This window comes from Oncorhynchus masou, chromosome 9 (assembly GCF_036934945.1).
Source record: "Oncorhynchus masou masou isolate Uvic2021 chromosome 9, UVic_Omas_1.1, whole genome shotgun sequence".
NCBI classification, from domain to species: Eukaryota; Metazoa; Chordata; class Actinopteri; order Salmoniformes; family Salmonidae; genus Oncorhynchus; species Oncorhynchus masou.
In genome coordinates, this window is record NC_088220.1 from 62,623,689 (window position 1) to 62,638,878 (window position 15,190).

The 15,190-nt window shown below is 42.9% G+C and overlaps 1 protein-coding gene across 2 annotated transcripts in view; it reads left to right on the forward strand.

The window, feature by feature from the left end:
• LOC135546422 (calcium-binding protein 8-like) overlaps positions 1 to 15,190 on the forward strand; it is a 58,372-nt gene that overhangs the window by 10,381 nt on the left and 32,801 nt on the right. For both annotated transcript variants that reach the window (XM_064974837.1, XM_064974836.1), the window contains exons 2-4: positions 5,532 to 5,656; positions 9,046 to 9,189; positions 13,493 to 13,605. In XM_064974837.1, coding sequence (XP_064830909.1) covers positions 5,539 to 5,656; positions 9,046 to 9,189; positions 13,493 to 13,605 — 375 coding nt within the window. In that variant the 5' untranslated portion in view covers positions 5,532 to 5,538. The remainder of the gene's footprint in view (positions 1 to 5,531; positions 5,657 to 9,045; positions 9,190 to 13,492; positions 13,606 to 15,190) is intronic.

The window sequence follows — 15,190 nt, forward strand, 5'->3', positions numbered from 1 at the left end:
TGGCTTCCGCCTGGCCACTCTACCATAAAGGCCTGATTGGTGGAGTGCTGCAGAGATGGTTGTCCTTTTGGGTGGATCGCCTATCTCCACAAAGGAACTCTGGAGCTCTGCCATAGTGACCATCGTGTTCTTGGTCACCTCCTTGACCAAGGCCCTTCTCTCCCGATTGCTGATTTTGGACAGACGGCCAGCTCTAGGAAGAGTCTTGGTGGTTCTAAACATTTTTGATTTAAGAATGATGGAGGCCACTGTGATTTTGGGGACCTTCAATGCTGCTGAAATGTTTTGGTACCCTTCCCCAGATCTGTGCATCGACACAATCCTGTCTCGGAGCTCTACGGACAATTCCTTCCACCTCATGGCTTGGTTTTTGCTCTGACATGCACTGTCAACTGTGAGACCTTATATAGACAGGTGTGTGCCTTTCCAAATTATGTCCAATCAATGAATTAACCACAGGTGGACTCCAATCAAGTTATAGAAGCATCTCAAGGATGAACAATGGAAACACGATGCACCTGAGCTCAATTTTGAGTCGAATAGCAAAGGGTCTGAATACTTTTGTGAATAAGGTCTCTAAACCTTTTGAAATATTCTAAAAACCTGTTTTACGCTTTGTCATTGCAGGGTATTGTGTATAGATTGATGAGGAGAAAATATAATTTTTATATATTTTTTATAGGTCTGTAACGTTACAAAATGGGAAAAAAGGGAAGAGGCCTGAATACTTTCCGAATGCACTGTATATATATTTTTGTAAATATATATTATTTAAAAAATATTGTTATGATTAAATATGTTTTCCTTATTTATTATTTTCCCCTAACCCTCCCACCCCTCCCCTAATTGGAGTAAAGTAATGGACAACAACACTTAGGCTTCTACTTCCATCTTATACATACTACAGTATATACATTTTTATCTGTGAAAACCCTCCAGTTTTGATTTTTAATTGCCATATACACTACATGACCAAGTATGTGGACACCTTGTAGTCAAACATCTCATAAAAATGAATGGGCATTAATATGGACTTGGTCCCCCCTTTGATGATACTGTATAACAGCCTCCACTCTTCTGGGAAGGTTTTCCACTAGATGTTGGAACATTGCCGCAGGGACTTGCTTCCATTCAGCCACAAGAGCATTAGTGAGGTCAGGCACCGATGTTGGGCGATTAGGTCTGGCTCATAGTCGGCGTTCCAATTCATCTCAAAGGTTTTTGATGGGGTTGAGGTCAGGGCTCTGTGCAGGCCAGTAAAGTTCTTCCAAACAGATCTCGACAAACCATTTCTGTATGGCCCTTGCTTTGTGGACAATGGCATTGTCATATTGAAACAGAAAAGAGTCTTCCCCAACTTTTGCCACAGAATTGTCAAGAATGTCATTGTATGCTGTATCGTTAAGATTTTCCTTCAACGGAACTAAGGGGCCTAGCCCAAACCATGAAAAACAGCCCCAGACCCATTCCTTCTCCACCAAACTCTACATTTGGCACTATTCATTGTAGCGTTCTCCTGGCATCCGCCAAACCCAGATTAGTCCGTCTGACTGCCAGATGGTAAAGCGTGATTCATCACTCCAGAGAATAGGTTTCCACTGCCCCAGAGTCCAATGGTGGTGAGCTTTACACCACTCCGTTCAACACTTGGCATTGCATATGGTGATCTTAGGCTTGTATGCAACTGCTCGACCATGGAAACCCCTTGTGCTGACAATGCTTCCAGAGGTAGTTTGGAACTCAGTAGTGAGTGTTGCAACCGAGGATAGACGATTTTTACGCTCTACGTGCTTCAACACCATGCGTTCCGTTCTGAAAGATTGTGTAGCCTACCACTTCACGGCTGAGCCATTGTTGCTCCTAGACGTTTCCACTTCACAATAGCAGCACTTACAGTGTACCGGAGCAGATATACAGTGCCTTGCGAAAGTATTCGACCCCCTTGAACTTTGCGACCTTTTGCCACATTTCAGGCTTCAAACATAAAGATATAAACTGTATTTTTTTGTGAAGAATTAACAACAAGTGGGACATAATCATGAAGTGGAACGACATTTATTGGATATTTCAAACCTTATTAACAAATCAAAAACCGAAAAATTGGGCGTGCAAAATTATTCAGCCCCTTTACTTTCAGTGCAGCAAACTCTCTCCAGAAGTTCAGTGAGGATCTCTGAATGATCCAATGTTGACCTAAATGACTAATGATGATAAATACAATCCACCTGTGTGTAATCAAGTCTCTGTATAAATGCACCTGCACTGTGATAGTCTCAGAGGTCCGTTAAAAGCGCAGAGAGCATCATGAAGAACAAGGAACACACCAGGCAGGTCCGAGATACTGTTGTGAAGAAGTTTAAAGCCGGATTTGGATACAAAAGATTTCCCAAGCTTTAAACATCCCAAGGAGCACTGTGCAAGTGATAATATTGAAATGGAAGGAGTATCAGACCACTGCAAATCTACCAAGACCTGGCCGTCCCTCTAAACTTTCAGCTCATACAAGGAGAAGACTGATCAGAGATGCAGCCAAGAGGCCCATGATCACTCTGGATGAACTGCAGAGATCTACAGCTGAGGTGGGAGACTCTGTCCATAGGACAACAATCAGTCGTATATTGCACAAATCTGGCCTTTATGGAAGAGTGGCAAGAAGAAAGCCATTTCTTAAAGATATCCATAAAAAGTGTCATTTAAAGTATGCCACAAGCCACCTGGGAGACACACCAAACATGTGGAAGAAGGTGCTCTGGTCAGATGAAACCAAAATTGAACTTTTTGGCAACAATGCAAAACATTATGTTTGCGTAAAAGCAACACAGCTCATCACCCTGAAAACACCATACCCACTGTCAAACATGATGGTGGCAGCATCATGGTTTGGGCCTGCTTTTCTTCAGCAGGGACAGGGAAGATGGTTAAAATTGATGGGAAGATGGATGGAGCCAAATACAGGACCATTCTGGAATAAAACCTGAAGGAGTCTGCAAAAGACCTGAGACTGGGACAGAGATTTGTCTTCCAACAAGACAATGATCCAAAACATAAAGCAAAATCTACAATGGAATGGTTCAAAAATAAACATATCCAGGTGTTAGAATGGCCAAGTCAAAGTCCAGACCTGAATCCAATCGAGAATCTGTGGAAAGAACTGAAAACTGCTGTTCACAAATGCTCTCCATCCAACCTCACTGTGCTCGAGCTGTTTTGCAAGGAGGAATGGGAAAAAAATTCAGTCTCTCGATGTGCAAAACTGATAGAGACATACCCCAAGCGACTTACAGCTGTAATCGCAGCAAAAGGTGGCGCAACAAAGTATTAACTTAAGGGGGCTGAATAATTTTGCACGCCCAATTTTTCAGTTTTTGATTTGTTAAAAAAGTTTGAAATATCTAATAAATGTCGTTCCACTTCATGATTGTGTCCCACTTGTTGTTGATTCTTCAAAAAAAAATACAGTTTTATATCTTTATGTTTGAAGCCTGAAATGTGGCAAAAGGTCGCAAAGTTCAAGGGGGCCGAATACTTTCGCAAGGCACTGTATTCTATTGCAAATGCTTGTCTATGGAGATTGCATGGCTTTGTGATAGATTTTTTTTTTACACCTGTCAGCAATGGGTGTGGCTGAAGTAGCCAAATCCACTCATTTGAAGACGTGTCCACATACTTACTTCAGCAAGACAAAGGAGCTTATCGTGAACTACAGGAAACGGAGGGCCGAGCACGCCCCCATCCATATCGATGGTGCTGTAGTGGAGCGGGTCGAGAGCTTCAAGGTCTTAGGTGACCACATTACTAAGGAATTATCAGCACAGATCGAGTCCACACACACCAACACAGTCGTGAAGAAGGCACAACAAGCCACTCAGGAGGCTGAAAATATTTGGCATGGTCCCTCAAAATACTCAGAACATTCTACAGCTGCATCATTGAGAAGATCTTGACTGGCTGCATCACCGCTTGGTATGGCAACTGCTTGGCATTAGACTGCAAAGCGTTACAGAGGGTAGTGCGTACAACCCAGTACATCACAGGGGCCAAGTTCCCTGCCATCTAGGAACTCTATGTCAGGCGGTGTCAGAGGAAGGCCCTGAAACCAAAAGGACCCTGAACAGCTTATACCTCAAGCCATAAAACTGCTATATAGTTCATTAAATATACTGAACAAAACTATAAACGCACATGTAAAGTGTTGGTTCCATGTTTCACGAGCTGAAATAAAAGATCCCCGAAAGTTTTCATACACACAAAAAGCTTATTTCTCTAAAATTTGTGCACACATTTTTTACATCCTTGTTAATGAGCATTTCTCTTTTGCAAAGATAATCCATCCACCTGACAGTTGTAGCGTAACAAGAAGCTGATTATACAGCATGATCATTACACAGGTGCACCTTTTGCTGGGGACAATAAAAGGCCACACTAAAATGTGCAGTTTTGTCATACAACACAATGCCACAGATGTCTCAAGTTTTTGAGGGAGCGTTCAATTGTCAGTACGTCCAACCGGCCTCACAATCTCAGACCATGTATAGGGCGTTGTATGGACGAGTGGTTTGCTGATGTCAACATTGTGAACAGAGTGCTCCATCGTGGCATTGAAGTTATGGTATGAGCAGGCATAAGCTACGGACTACGAATACAATTGCAATTTATCTATGGCAATTTGAATGCACAGAGATACCATCCGTTGCCATCAACTCACGTTTCAGCATGATAGTGCACCTCCCTATATCACAAGGATCTGTACACAAATAATGGAAGCTGAAAATGTCCCTGTTCTTCCATGGCCCGCGTACTCACCAGACATGTCACCCGTTGAGCATGTTTGGTATGCTCTGGATGATGTATGACAGCTTGTTCCAGTTCCCAACAATATCCAGCAACTTCGCACAGCCATTGAAGAAAAGTGGGACAACATTCCACAGGCCGCAATCAACAGCCTGATCAACTATATGCGAAGGAGATGTGTCGCGCTGCATGAGGCAAATGGTGGTCACACCAGATACTAACTGGTTTTCTGATCCACACCCCTACTTTTTTTAAGGTGTCTGTGACCAACAGATGCATATCTGTATTCACAGTCGTGAAATCCATAGATTAGGGCCATAATGAATTTATTTCAATTGACTGATTTCCTTATGAACTGTAACTCAATGAAATCTTTGAAATCTGCATTGATCCTTTTTTGCACTAACTCCTTTGACTCATCACATACACTGCTGCTTCTGTTTATTATCTATCCTGTTGCCTAGTCACTTTATCCCTACCTATATGTACATATCTATCACAGTTACCCAGGTTACCGTTACTCATTCTGTATTTATTCCTCGTGTTATTATTTTTCTATTATCTATTTTTCTCTCTGCATTGTTGGGAGGGGCCCGTAAGTAAGCATTTCACTGTTAGTCTACACCTGTTGTTTAATGAAGCATGTGACACATGACATTAGATTTCTCTCGCTCTCTCTCTCATGTTCTGATCTAAGTGTTCTTAAACTAATCCCCCCACCCTTTTTCTCTCTCTCTCAGGGACAAGATGCCGTTCCACCATGTGACGGCAGGGCTGCTGTACAAGGGGAACTATCTGAGTCACTCTCTGTCTGAGGACAACGACTGTGACCAGCTGGCTAGCATCTCAGAGGAGGAGCTAAACGGTGAGTCCCCTCAGGGCTTGGGCTGGTACTACTGGGGCTAGGTTGGTTTGGGCTTGGTTGAGTTATGTTGGGTTGGGTTGGGTTGGGTTGGGTTGGGCTTGATTGGGTTATGTTGGGTTGGGTTGGGCTTGGTTGTGTTATGTTGGGTTGGGTTGGGTTGGGCTTGGTTAGTTGGTTTGGGTGAGAGGGGATAGAGATTAGGACTGGGACTGTGGATTTGGCTGGTGAGGGGCATAGAGGGACTTTGAGGAAGGCTGGGGTTTGGGTGTTTGATACGGGCACTATAAACAGTAGGCTAGAGAGAGTAATGGGATAAGTAGTAAGACAGTATTCTGAGCCTAAACACAGTTTTGACATGAATCAGTGAGGTTGGACCAGTCAAAACACCAGTTGCTCCTGTCGCTGGAGCCAACAAACCGTTGTCTTTATAAACTATGAACCTTCTTAACTATGACTACATTTTCCTAACATCACTTATCACACCAGTAGAATTCGATTCATGGGCTTTTGTCCTCTCTGTTTTTGACATTAATTAGAGGCAGTAGCTGAGTCTGTATTTATGAGTCTGTGTTTGTCTTGTGTGTGTTCTGTACATCGTTCTGAGACTAATCACTCCACTGGCCAGGCCGGAGGTGGAGCCCAGCCCAGGCCTGATTGATATTATTATTATTAACATCATCACAGTGCTCATAGTGAACTACACTAGACGCTTCAACCACAAATACTGTAATAATCCAATGATGTCACATTAAAGGAAACTTCCACCCTAAAACTAACTTTTGGTGTTTGTTTCAGTAGTCCATTGTTGACATAGTCCCAAAATGTTTTGCTTGTCAGCAATCACGTTCTCAAGATATGTAACTTTGAAAATACAGAAATCATCACCTTATGATGCATTTTGCATGATGCAGAATGTATCATACAATGATGATTTCTGTATTTTGAAAGTTTTCCTTTAAGGTGTTTATGGCAAATTGGATGTAGAGTGCACCGTAAATGGCTAATAGCCACCTACTCTGTCAAAGTCAGAGTGGTGTTATTATGCTACAGCAATATTGGCAGTTTGCACTGCATGGCTTTCTCTAGTTTGATTTGTTAAGTTGTTTTGGGACAGCGGTAAAGTATTGGGTAAATGTAATGAATTGGGAAATGTATATAGTTCTTATTGGGAGGTCCTCATAAGGTCAATCAATGTAATGGACAAATACGCATATACTGCACCTCTGTCAACAGAAATAAAGACAAAATTGTTGATCATATATACACACTACACTACAGTAATGATTAGCAATCATATCCTTGGCTTATTAGTTTATCCATAATAGCTTACACAAAGCTACCATTTAGCATGCTCACCATTTCCACCATGGGGATATTTACTGAGGCAATTTGGTGTTCCTACCTGTAAGTGTCTTTATCTATGGCCATTAACGTGATACAGTGTAACTGCACTGAGTTGAACTATCTGACTCACCACATACAGCACGTTGTCGTCAGTCAGCTTTAGTACAGCTACACATTGTTAATAAACTCTCAGCCTGTTGGAGAGGGGATGTGGTTTCCCTTTGTGTCTTGTTCTGCGTGATGTGGACTGTCTGATTTGTGTGTGGTTGGTATGTGTGTGTGTGTAGTGCTCTGAGCGCTGCAGCGTGTAGAATAGATGTTGGTCAGGGTAGAGATCTTTGTGTACCAGGTAGTCTTGCCTCTGTCGATCTGTGCTGCTACTGCTTCTGCTGCTGTCTCTGAAAGGTCAGGCAAGATGTGTGTATGAGATTATCATTTACAGAGACATACAGCACCGACAGCACTAACTTTATATCACATAGCAAATAGAACTCATTATAAACACTGGAAAAGTATTTTTCTACTCTGATTTATTTCTCTGTCTGAAATTTTCCTTAGTTATTCCTGTTCCTTTGGTAGTGTTTTGTCATCAATTCTTTGTCATCGTTCTCCGCTGTAAAGCTTTGGTTTTCAGAGCATCAGAAGAGGGCCCTAATGGATATGGGAGCAGTGGTGCGTGAAATAGCAAAATAGCGGAAAAGATCTGTATGAATATATGACACGTGGTCTGAATGTTGTTGTTGTGTTCAAATGGGCCCGAGGCTTCAGACACAGTAACCTACTCTACAAAGGCCTGAGTCACTCACTCTGCTCCTCCTGGTGGGCTCATTTCAGTGTGCCAAAATAAATCCATACACCTTTATTGTGCTTGTGTTGTTCTCTGTTTGTTGTGTTATGCTGTGTGTGTGTCTGTGTGTGTTCTCTAAAACAAGCGTCTGGTTGGAACTAGCTTTTGTACTGCGTTATGAAGGAAAATGGCTAAGTGTGTTTGCTCGGGCCAGATGTCTTGGGAAGCAGGGAATAACAAAAGACTGTTCAGAGGCTGGTAGAATGACTAACCTGAGCCCTCAATAACATCTGAGTGCTTTTAATGACCCGAAATATAGTTTCTCATTTTACAAGGTGATTTAAATACAGAGAAAAACCATGACATTTACACACCATCGTCCTCCTTGCAGTTCAGAGCACCAAATCACTCCTACTCCCCTAACTGGCTATGAAGGAATGACAGCTTCTCAGTAGATGATTGACAGATGATTGACCAAGGATAGGCTAAAGATTGGCAGCATGGGCAGGTCACCTCCAGGATGAAACTTTACTTCATGCTTGGGTTATCTTTGGACTACAATAAGTATAAGGTATCCTGTACTTTGCTCTTTCTAATGGTTTCAAAAGGTGTATGACATTGCATCCCATGTCTGGAACACGTTTGGACTTGATTCATGTTTGAGTTAGACTGGGTCTTGGGTGACTCCCTCTTTCTCACCCTGGTCCTGGTGAGTTAAAGCCATGTATTCCAGAAGTACCCATCCTCAAATGATCCAGTATTCAGTAGTGTGCTGAAGCATACCATGCAAACATAGTGTTCTTTAGAGATCTGAAATTCTACCTTTAATTAAAAATACCCATGGCTGCCTTTCTCTCTTTCCCCTCTCCCTCTCTATCCCTCTCTCTCTTTCTCTCTCTGTCTCTCTCTCTAGTTCTCTCTCGCTCTGTCTCTTTCTCCCTGCTTACTGCCTCCCAGTCTCTGTAGACACACTAATAAAATATGAATTCATAAAAGCATAGTGAAGCCTGCTGACTTTTAGGCTCAGCGTTAACGGGTATGTTAAAAACTGAAGGTAAGGAGTAACACAGCCACAGTGCAGTGGCTTGTCGTACACACAGGGCAAGCTTATTTGACACCACCATAAAAGTTGCCTACCCGGTTATTGCAGATGTCATTTGCATTGTTCTTGAACTAAGGCACATAGCTAAAATAATCCCTAACCATGATGGATGCTCCCTCTCCTCTCCCTTCTCCTTGTATGTGTTTGTGTTGACAGAGATCCGGGAGGCATTCAGGGTGTTGGACCGGGATGGGAATGGGTTCATCTCCAAGCAGGAGCTGGGCATGGCCATGAGGTCTCTGGGATACATGCCCAGTGAGGTGGAGCTGGCCATCATCATGCAGAGACTAGACATGGATGGTGAGTCACATTCAGTACACATTTCACACATTTATAGTACACAGACACATGCAGTTGCACGTGTAACAGAAGGTCCTATGTTTGAGTCCAGTGAGAGACAGGAATGGGAACTGTTACTCGCACACACACATATTTAAACATAAACAGATCCCTTCCTTCCTGTTTTCACACCATGATCACGCACACACAAAGACAGGGACAGGGTCATAGACACACTATCAGACACACACATATACATAAATATATCCCGTTCTTCCTTTTTCACACATTCATACCTATGATTACATAATCACAAGCATAATCAATACATTTACATGAGTACTCATTCACCATTATGCACACACATTTTCATGTACATGCAGTACATTATATGCACACAGAAATGTGCACTCATTCGCGGTATTACATTCAAATCATGACTTTTACACTTTAAATAAGCATGAAGGATCCTACTATCCAAACACACACCGGAGGAGCATTTAACACATCCTATAGTCCCACTGTAGCAATATCTATCTCTAAGCTGTAGATGTGTAGATGTGTAACGTGTTGGCTGTGGTCTCTTGCTCCATTTCATCTTAATACAACGTATTGCACATATTTATGCTAACACATTCACGCACAAACGCGCACGCACCATGCACGCACACACACAACACATGTGATTACAGTAGGTCACACAGGGTGCCTGTGGTTTCTGTACTGAACTCAGTCCCTACCTGACAGAGAAGATCTACAGTGCCTTCAGAAAGTATTCAGACCCATTGACTTTATCCGCATTTTGTTACGTTACAGCCTTATTCTAAAATTGATTAAATAAATAAAAATCCTCAGCAATCAACATACAATACCACATAATGACAAAGCAAAAACAGGTTTTTAGACATTTTTGCTAATGTATTAAAAACAAAAAACAGAAATACCTTATTCATATAAGTTTTCAGACCCTTTGCTACAAAATTCAAAATGGGGCATCCTGTATCCATTTATCATCCTTGAGATGTTTCTACAACTTGATTTGAGTCCACCTGTGGTATATTCACCTGTCTATGTAAGGTCCCACAGTTGACAGTGCATGTCAGAGCTAAATCCAAGCCATGAGGTCAAAAGAACTGTCCGTAGAGCAACGAGACAGGATTGTGTCGGGGCACAGATCTGGGGAAGGGTAACAAAACATTTCAGCAGCATTGAAGGTCCCCAAGAACACAGTGGCCTGCATCATTCTTAAATCAAAGAAGTTTGGAACAACCAAGACTCTTCCTAGAGCTGGCCGCCTGGCCAAACTGAGCAATCGGGGGGGAAGGGCCTTGGTCAGGGAGGTGACCAAGAACCCGATGGTCACTCCAGACTTCCTCTGTGGAGATGGGATAAACTTCCAGAAGGACAACCGTCTCTGCAGCACTCCACCAATCAGGCCTTTATGGTAGTGGCCAGATGGAAGCTCCTCCTCAGTAAAAGGCACATGACAGTCCGCTTAGAGTTTGCCAAAAGGCACCTAAAGACTCTCAGACCATGAGAAACAAGATTCTCTGGTCTGATGTAACCAAGATTGAACTCTTTGGTCTGAATGCCAACAGTCCCATCTGGAGGAAACCTGGCACCATCCCTACGGTGAAGCATGGTGGTGGCAGCATCACTGAATGTCCTTGAGTGGGTCAGCCAGAGCCTGGACTTGAACCCGATCGAATATCTCTGGAGAGAACAGAACGCTCCCCATTCAACCTGAAAGAGCTTGAGAGGATCTGCAGAGAAGAATGGGATAAACTCCCCTAATACAGGTGTGCCAAGTTTGTTGCATTTCTTACCCAATAAGAAGAATCGCTGACAAGGTGCTTCAACAAAGTACTGAGCAAAGGGTCTCAATACTTATGTAAATCTGATATTTATATTTTTTTCTCCATTATCGGCTATTGTGTTTAGATTGATGAGGTGAAAAAGACAATCTAATCCATTTTAGAATAAGGCGGTAACATAGCAACATGTGGGAAAAATCGAGGGGTCTGAATACTTTCCGAAAGGCACTCTACATTTACGAAAATGTTGGTAAATTAGCCTTAATTGTTTAAAGATCTTATGAAAGAGATTGGTGTGTTTTCTCACTATCTAATCATGGCATGGGGTTGTTCAATGACAAACATGTGTTTGTTTAAAATCACTTGATGGTTTCAAAGAAATCTCAGAGAAATAAGTAAATGTAACAAATGTAACAAATAATTACTTTTTGTAATTTGTTACGTTTATAAAGAACTGTACAAATGCTATATTTGTGACATTCATATTTAACAAAACATTTTACAAATGTTTTCAATACAGTAATATGAGATCTGTAAGTAAAACATTTACATTTGATGTTTTTGTCATTTAGCAGATGCTCTTATCCAGAGTGACTTACAGTATTAGTGCATTCATCTTAAGATAGCTGGGTGAGACAACCACATATCACAGTCAACTATACAGGATACGACCGTTCCATTCCAGCTCAACAATGGAAATAAGCTAGTGTTTTGCAAAAAAACGCCTTTTCATTTTCACACATGAAGGTACACATAAGCAATCACTTCTGATGAAAAAAACACGTAAGGAATTGGTGGTTATAGCATTTTGGAAATCAACTCTTCAATTGAAAGCCATCACCTTCTGTGGAAACATTAGATGTGTCCACAGTAATAGCCACACACATTATGTAACATATGGCATTTGCTGGCCTCATGTTTCAAAACACTACATAACTGAAAAATATTTAAGTTTTTCACCCATTAGTCTTTTTTTAACTTGCATTCTCCACTCAAATGTTTGCTGTTTGTTTTGTTTTGTTTGGCAGAATTGCAATAAAAAACTGTAGTGTGTTGGAATGGTGCAGAGAATGATAGAAAGGTGATAACTGAATGCTCAAGGATGTGGACTGCTTCTTATTGCCTCTCCACTTGAGATAAGAATGAATAGCAAAACAATTTCTCCTCCTGTTAAAGTATACCTGCTATCAAATTGAAGGTTTGTTTGAAATACTGCTTTCGTCTGCTGCTATGGCAGGTTAGAACAGCGAGGAGCACCTATCTGTCATATTTGTTATAGATAGTGCTTGTACATTCTGAGGTGTGACAGCAATCAATATATGAGTCCCTGTTGGTCCCTGTTGGTCCCTGTTGGTTTGGTAGAGGGGGAGAACTGGAGGACCATTTCTCATCTGCGATGCCTTTGAAATCGTCAGTTGATTTCACTCGCTGTGACTGAGTGAAGACATTCCTTCAGAAGGAGATGAACTCGCTAGCCAAGATAAGAAGGGTGGACTGGATTGCTGTTGCTATTAAGTCTCTATTATTACAGTGAGAGATGTTTTAAAAACGTACATTTGCATTCTGTGAAAAGCAATTGGCTTCAATTTCATCTCATTTTCATGTCTGTGGACACAACACAAAAGACCAGGGTGATCAAACGGAGGAGGCATCCATAGCCAAGAACATTGCCAGATAAATGGGATTTGAGGGTGTTTATTGCGTCTTTGCCAAGCTAGCAGCTGTGTGAATTAGAGACACGTGACACATTCACGGATGGACATTGATTCTTTCTCTCTGAGCAGCAGCTGCAAAAGTCCAGCTGATCACTATAAAATATGGATTGACTCATTGAGTTGATCTGATAATCTGTCCTACTTTCAGAACGATCCCTCAGATTGTTATCCAGCTCAGCAGAATGCCCTTGGTGGATTGCTTATGAGCCTGTGATCTTTGTTCGAGATATCAGCATTGCAATTGGTCCATTTGCTTTTTATAGTGGTGTAATGTTAGTAATACATGATGCCTGTCATCAGCTGCTTTTGTTAGGAAGTGTTTATGGTTTAAATCACATCCATCCATCTGTCCATCTGTCCATCCATCCATCCGTCCATCTGTCCATCCATCCATCCATCCATCCATCCATCCATCCATCCATCATGATAGCTCACTGGCCCTGACTGCACTGTCTACTCTGGCTGACTGTCCCCAGTGATGAGGCAGGATGCCACTCTGCATATGCATGGGCACAGAGAGGGGCAATCGATGGCATCAAATGTGACAGTGCCAGCGTGCCTTAAGGAGGTCACCCCTGTCAGGGGAGAGGGAGGAGAAGAAGAGTGAAGGGGCAGATTGAGTTATCCTGCATGGGCAGCACACAACCTCTTCTGCAGGGAAATGAAGAAGAGGAGGCAGGAGAGAGAATAGGTATAGAATGGAAAGAACACAGACTCAAATTAACATGTAGTTCTTGTCCTTCTTACTGATTTGCGATTCAACTTTGTGAATAAGACATGTCATACTGTGTCTAGGAGACGGGCAGGTAGACTTCGATGAGTTCATGACGATCCTGGGACCCAAGCTCCTGTCTTCTGAAACCAGGGAGGGCTTCCTGGGGAGCACAATAGACAGTATATTCTGGCAGGTAAGGACTTCTCTCTTTTAACCTCTATCTTCTATCACCTTTCCTTTACCAAGCACTGGCCTGCAATAGCTGCAGTCATGGCCAGGCTGTGCAATAGCTGGCAATGAAATCAAAGAGGCAGAGTGTAGTGTGTAGAGGCAGAGTGTAGTGTGTAGAGGCAGAGTGTAGAGTGTAGAGGCAGAGTGTAGTGTGTAGAGGCAGAGTGTAGTGTGTAGAGGCAGAGTGTAGTGTGTAGAGGCAGAGTGTAGTGTGTAGAGGCAGAGTGTAGTGTGTAGAGGCAGAGTGTAGTGTGAAGGGGTAGAGTGTAGTGTGTAGAGGCAGAGTGTAGTGTTTCAGTGTGCAGAGTGTAGTGTGTAGAGGCAGAGTGTAGTGTGAAGCGGGATATTGTAGTGTGTAGAAGCAGAGTGTAGTGTGTAGAGGCAGAGTGTAGTGTGTAGAGGCAGAGTGTAGTGTGTAGAGGCAGAGTGTAGTGTGTAGAGATAGAATGTAGTGTGTAGAGGTAGAGTGTAGTGTTTCAGTGTGTAATGTGAAGGGGTAGAGTGTAGTGTGTAGAGGCAGAGTGTAGTGTTTCAGTGTGCAGTGGCAGAGTGTAGTGTGTAGAGGCAGAGTGTAGTGTGAAGGGGGAGAGTGTAGTGTGTAGAGGCAGAGTGTAGTGTTTCAGTGTGTAGTGTGAAGGGGTAGAGTGTAGTGTGTAGAAGCAGAGTGTAGTGTGTAGAGGCATAGTGTAGTGTGTAGAGGCAGAGTGTAGTGTGTAGTGTGTAGAGACAGAGTGTAGTGTGTAGAGGTAGAGTGTAGTGTTTCAGTGTGTAATGTGAAGGGGTAGTGTGAAGGGGTAGAGTGTAGTGTGTAGAGGCAGAGTGTAGTGTGTAGAGGCAGTGTGTCAGTGTGTAGAGGCAGAGTGCAGTGTGTCCGTGTGTAGAGGCAGAGTGCAGTGTGTAGAGGCAGAGTGTAGTGTGTAGAGGCAGAGTGTAGTGTGTCAGTGTGTCTGTGTGTAGAGGCAGAGTGTAGTGTGTCATTGTGTAGTGTGAAGGGGTAGAGTGTAGTGTGTAGAGGCAGAGTGCAGTGTGTCAGTGTGTAGTGTGAAGGGGTAGAGTGTAGAGGAAGAGTGTAGTGTGTCAGTGTGTAGAGGCAGAGTGTAGTGTGTAGTGTGAAGGGGTAGAGTGTAGAGGCAGAGTGTAGTGTGTAGAGGCAGAGTGCGGTGTGTCAGTGTGTAGTGTGTAGAGACAGAGTGTAGAGGCAGAGTGTAGTGTGTAGAGGCAGAGTGCAGTGTGTAGTGTGTAGAGGCAGAGTGCAGTGTGTCAGTGTGTAGAGGCAGAGTGCAGTGTGTCAGTGTGTAGAGGCAGAGTGTAGTGTGTCAGTGTGTAGTGTGAAGGGGTAGAGTGTAGTGTGTAGAGGCAGAGTGCGGTGTGTCAGTGTGTAGTGTGTAGCGACAGAGTGTAGTGTGTAGAGGCAGTGTGTCAGTGTGTAGAGGCAGAGTGTAGTGTGTCAGTGTGTAGTGTGACGGGGTAGAGTGTAGTGTGTAGAGGCAGAGTGCGGTGTGTCAGTGTGTAGTGTGTAGCGACAGAGTGTAGTGTGTAGAGGCAGA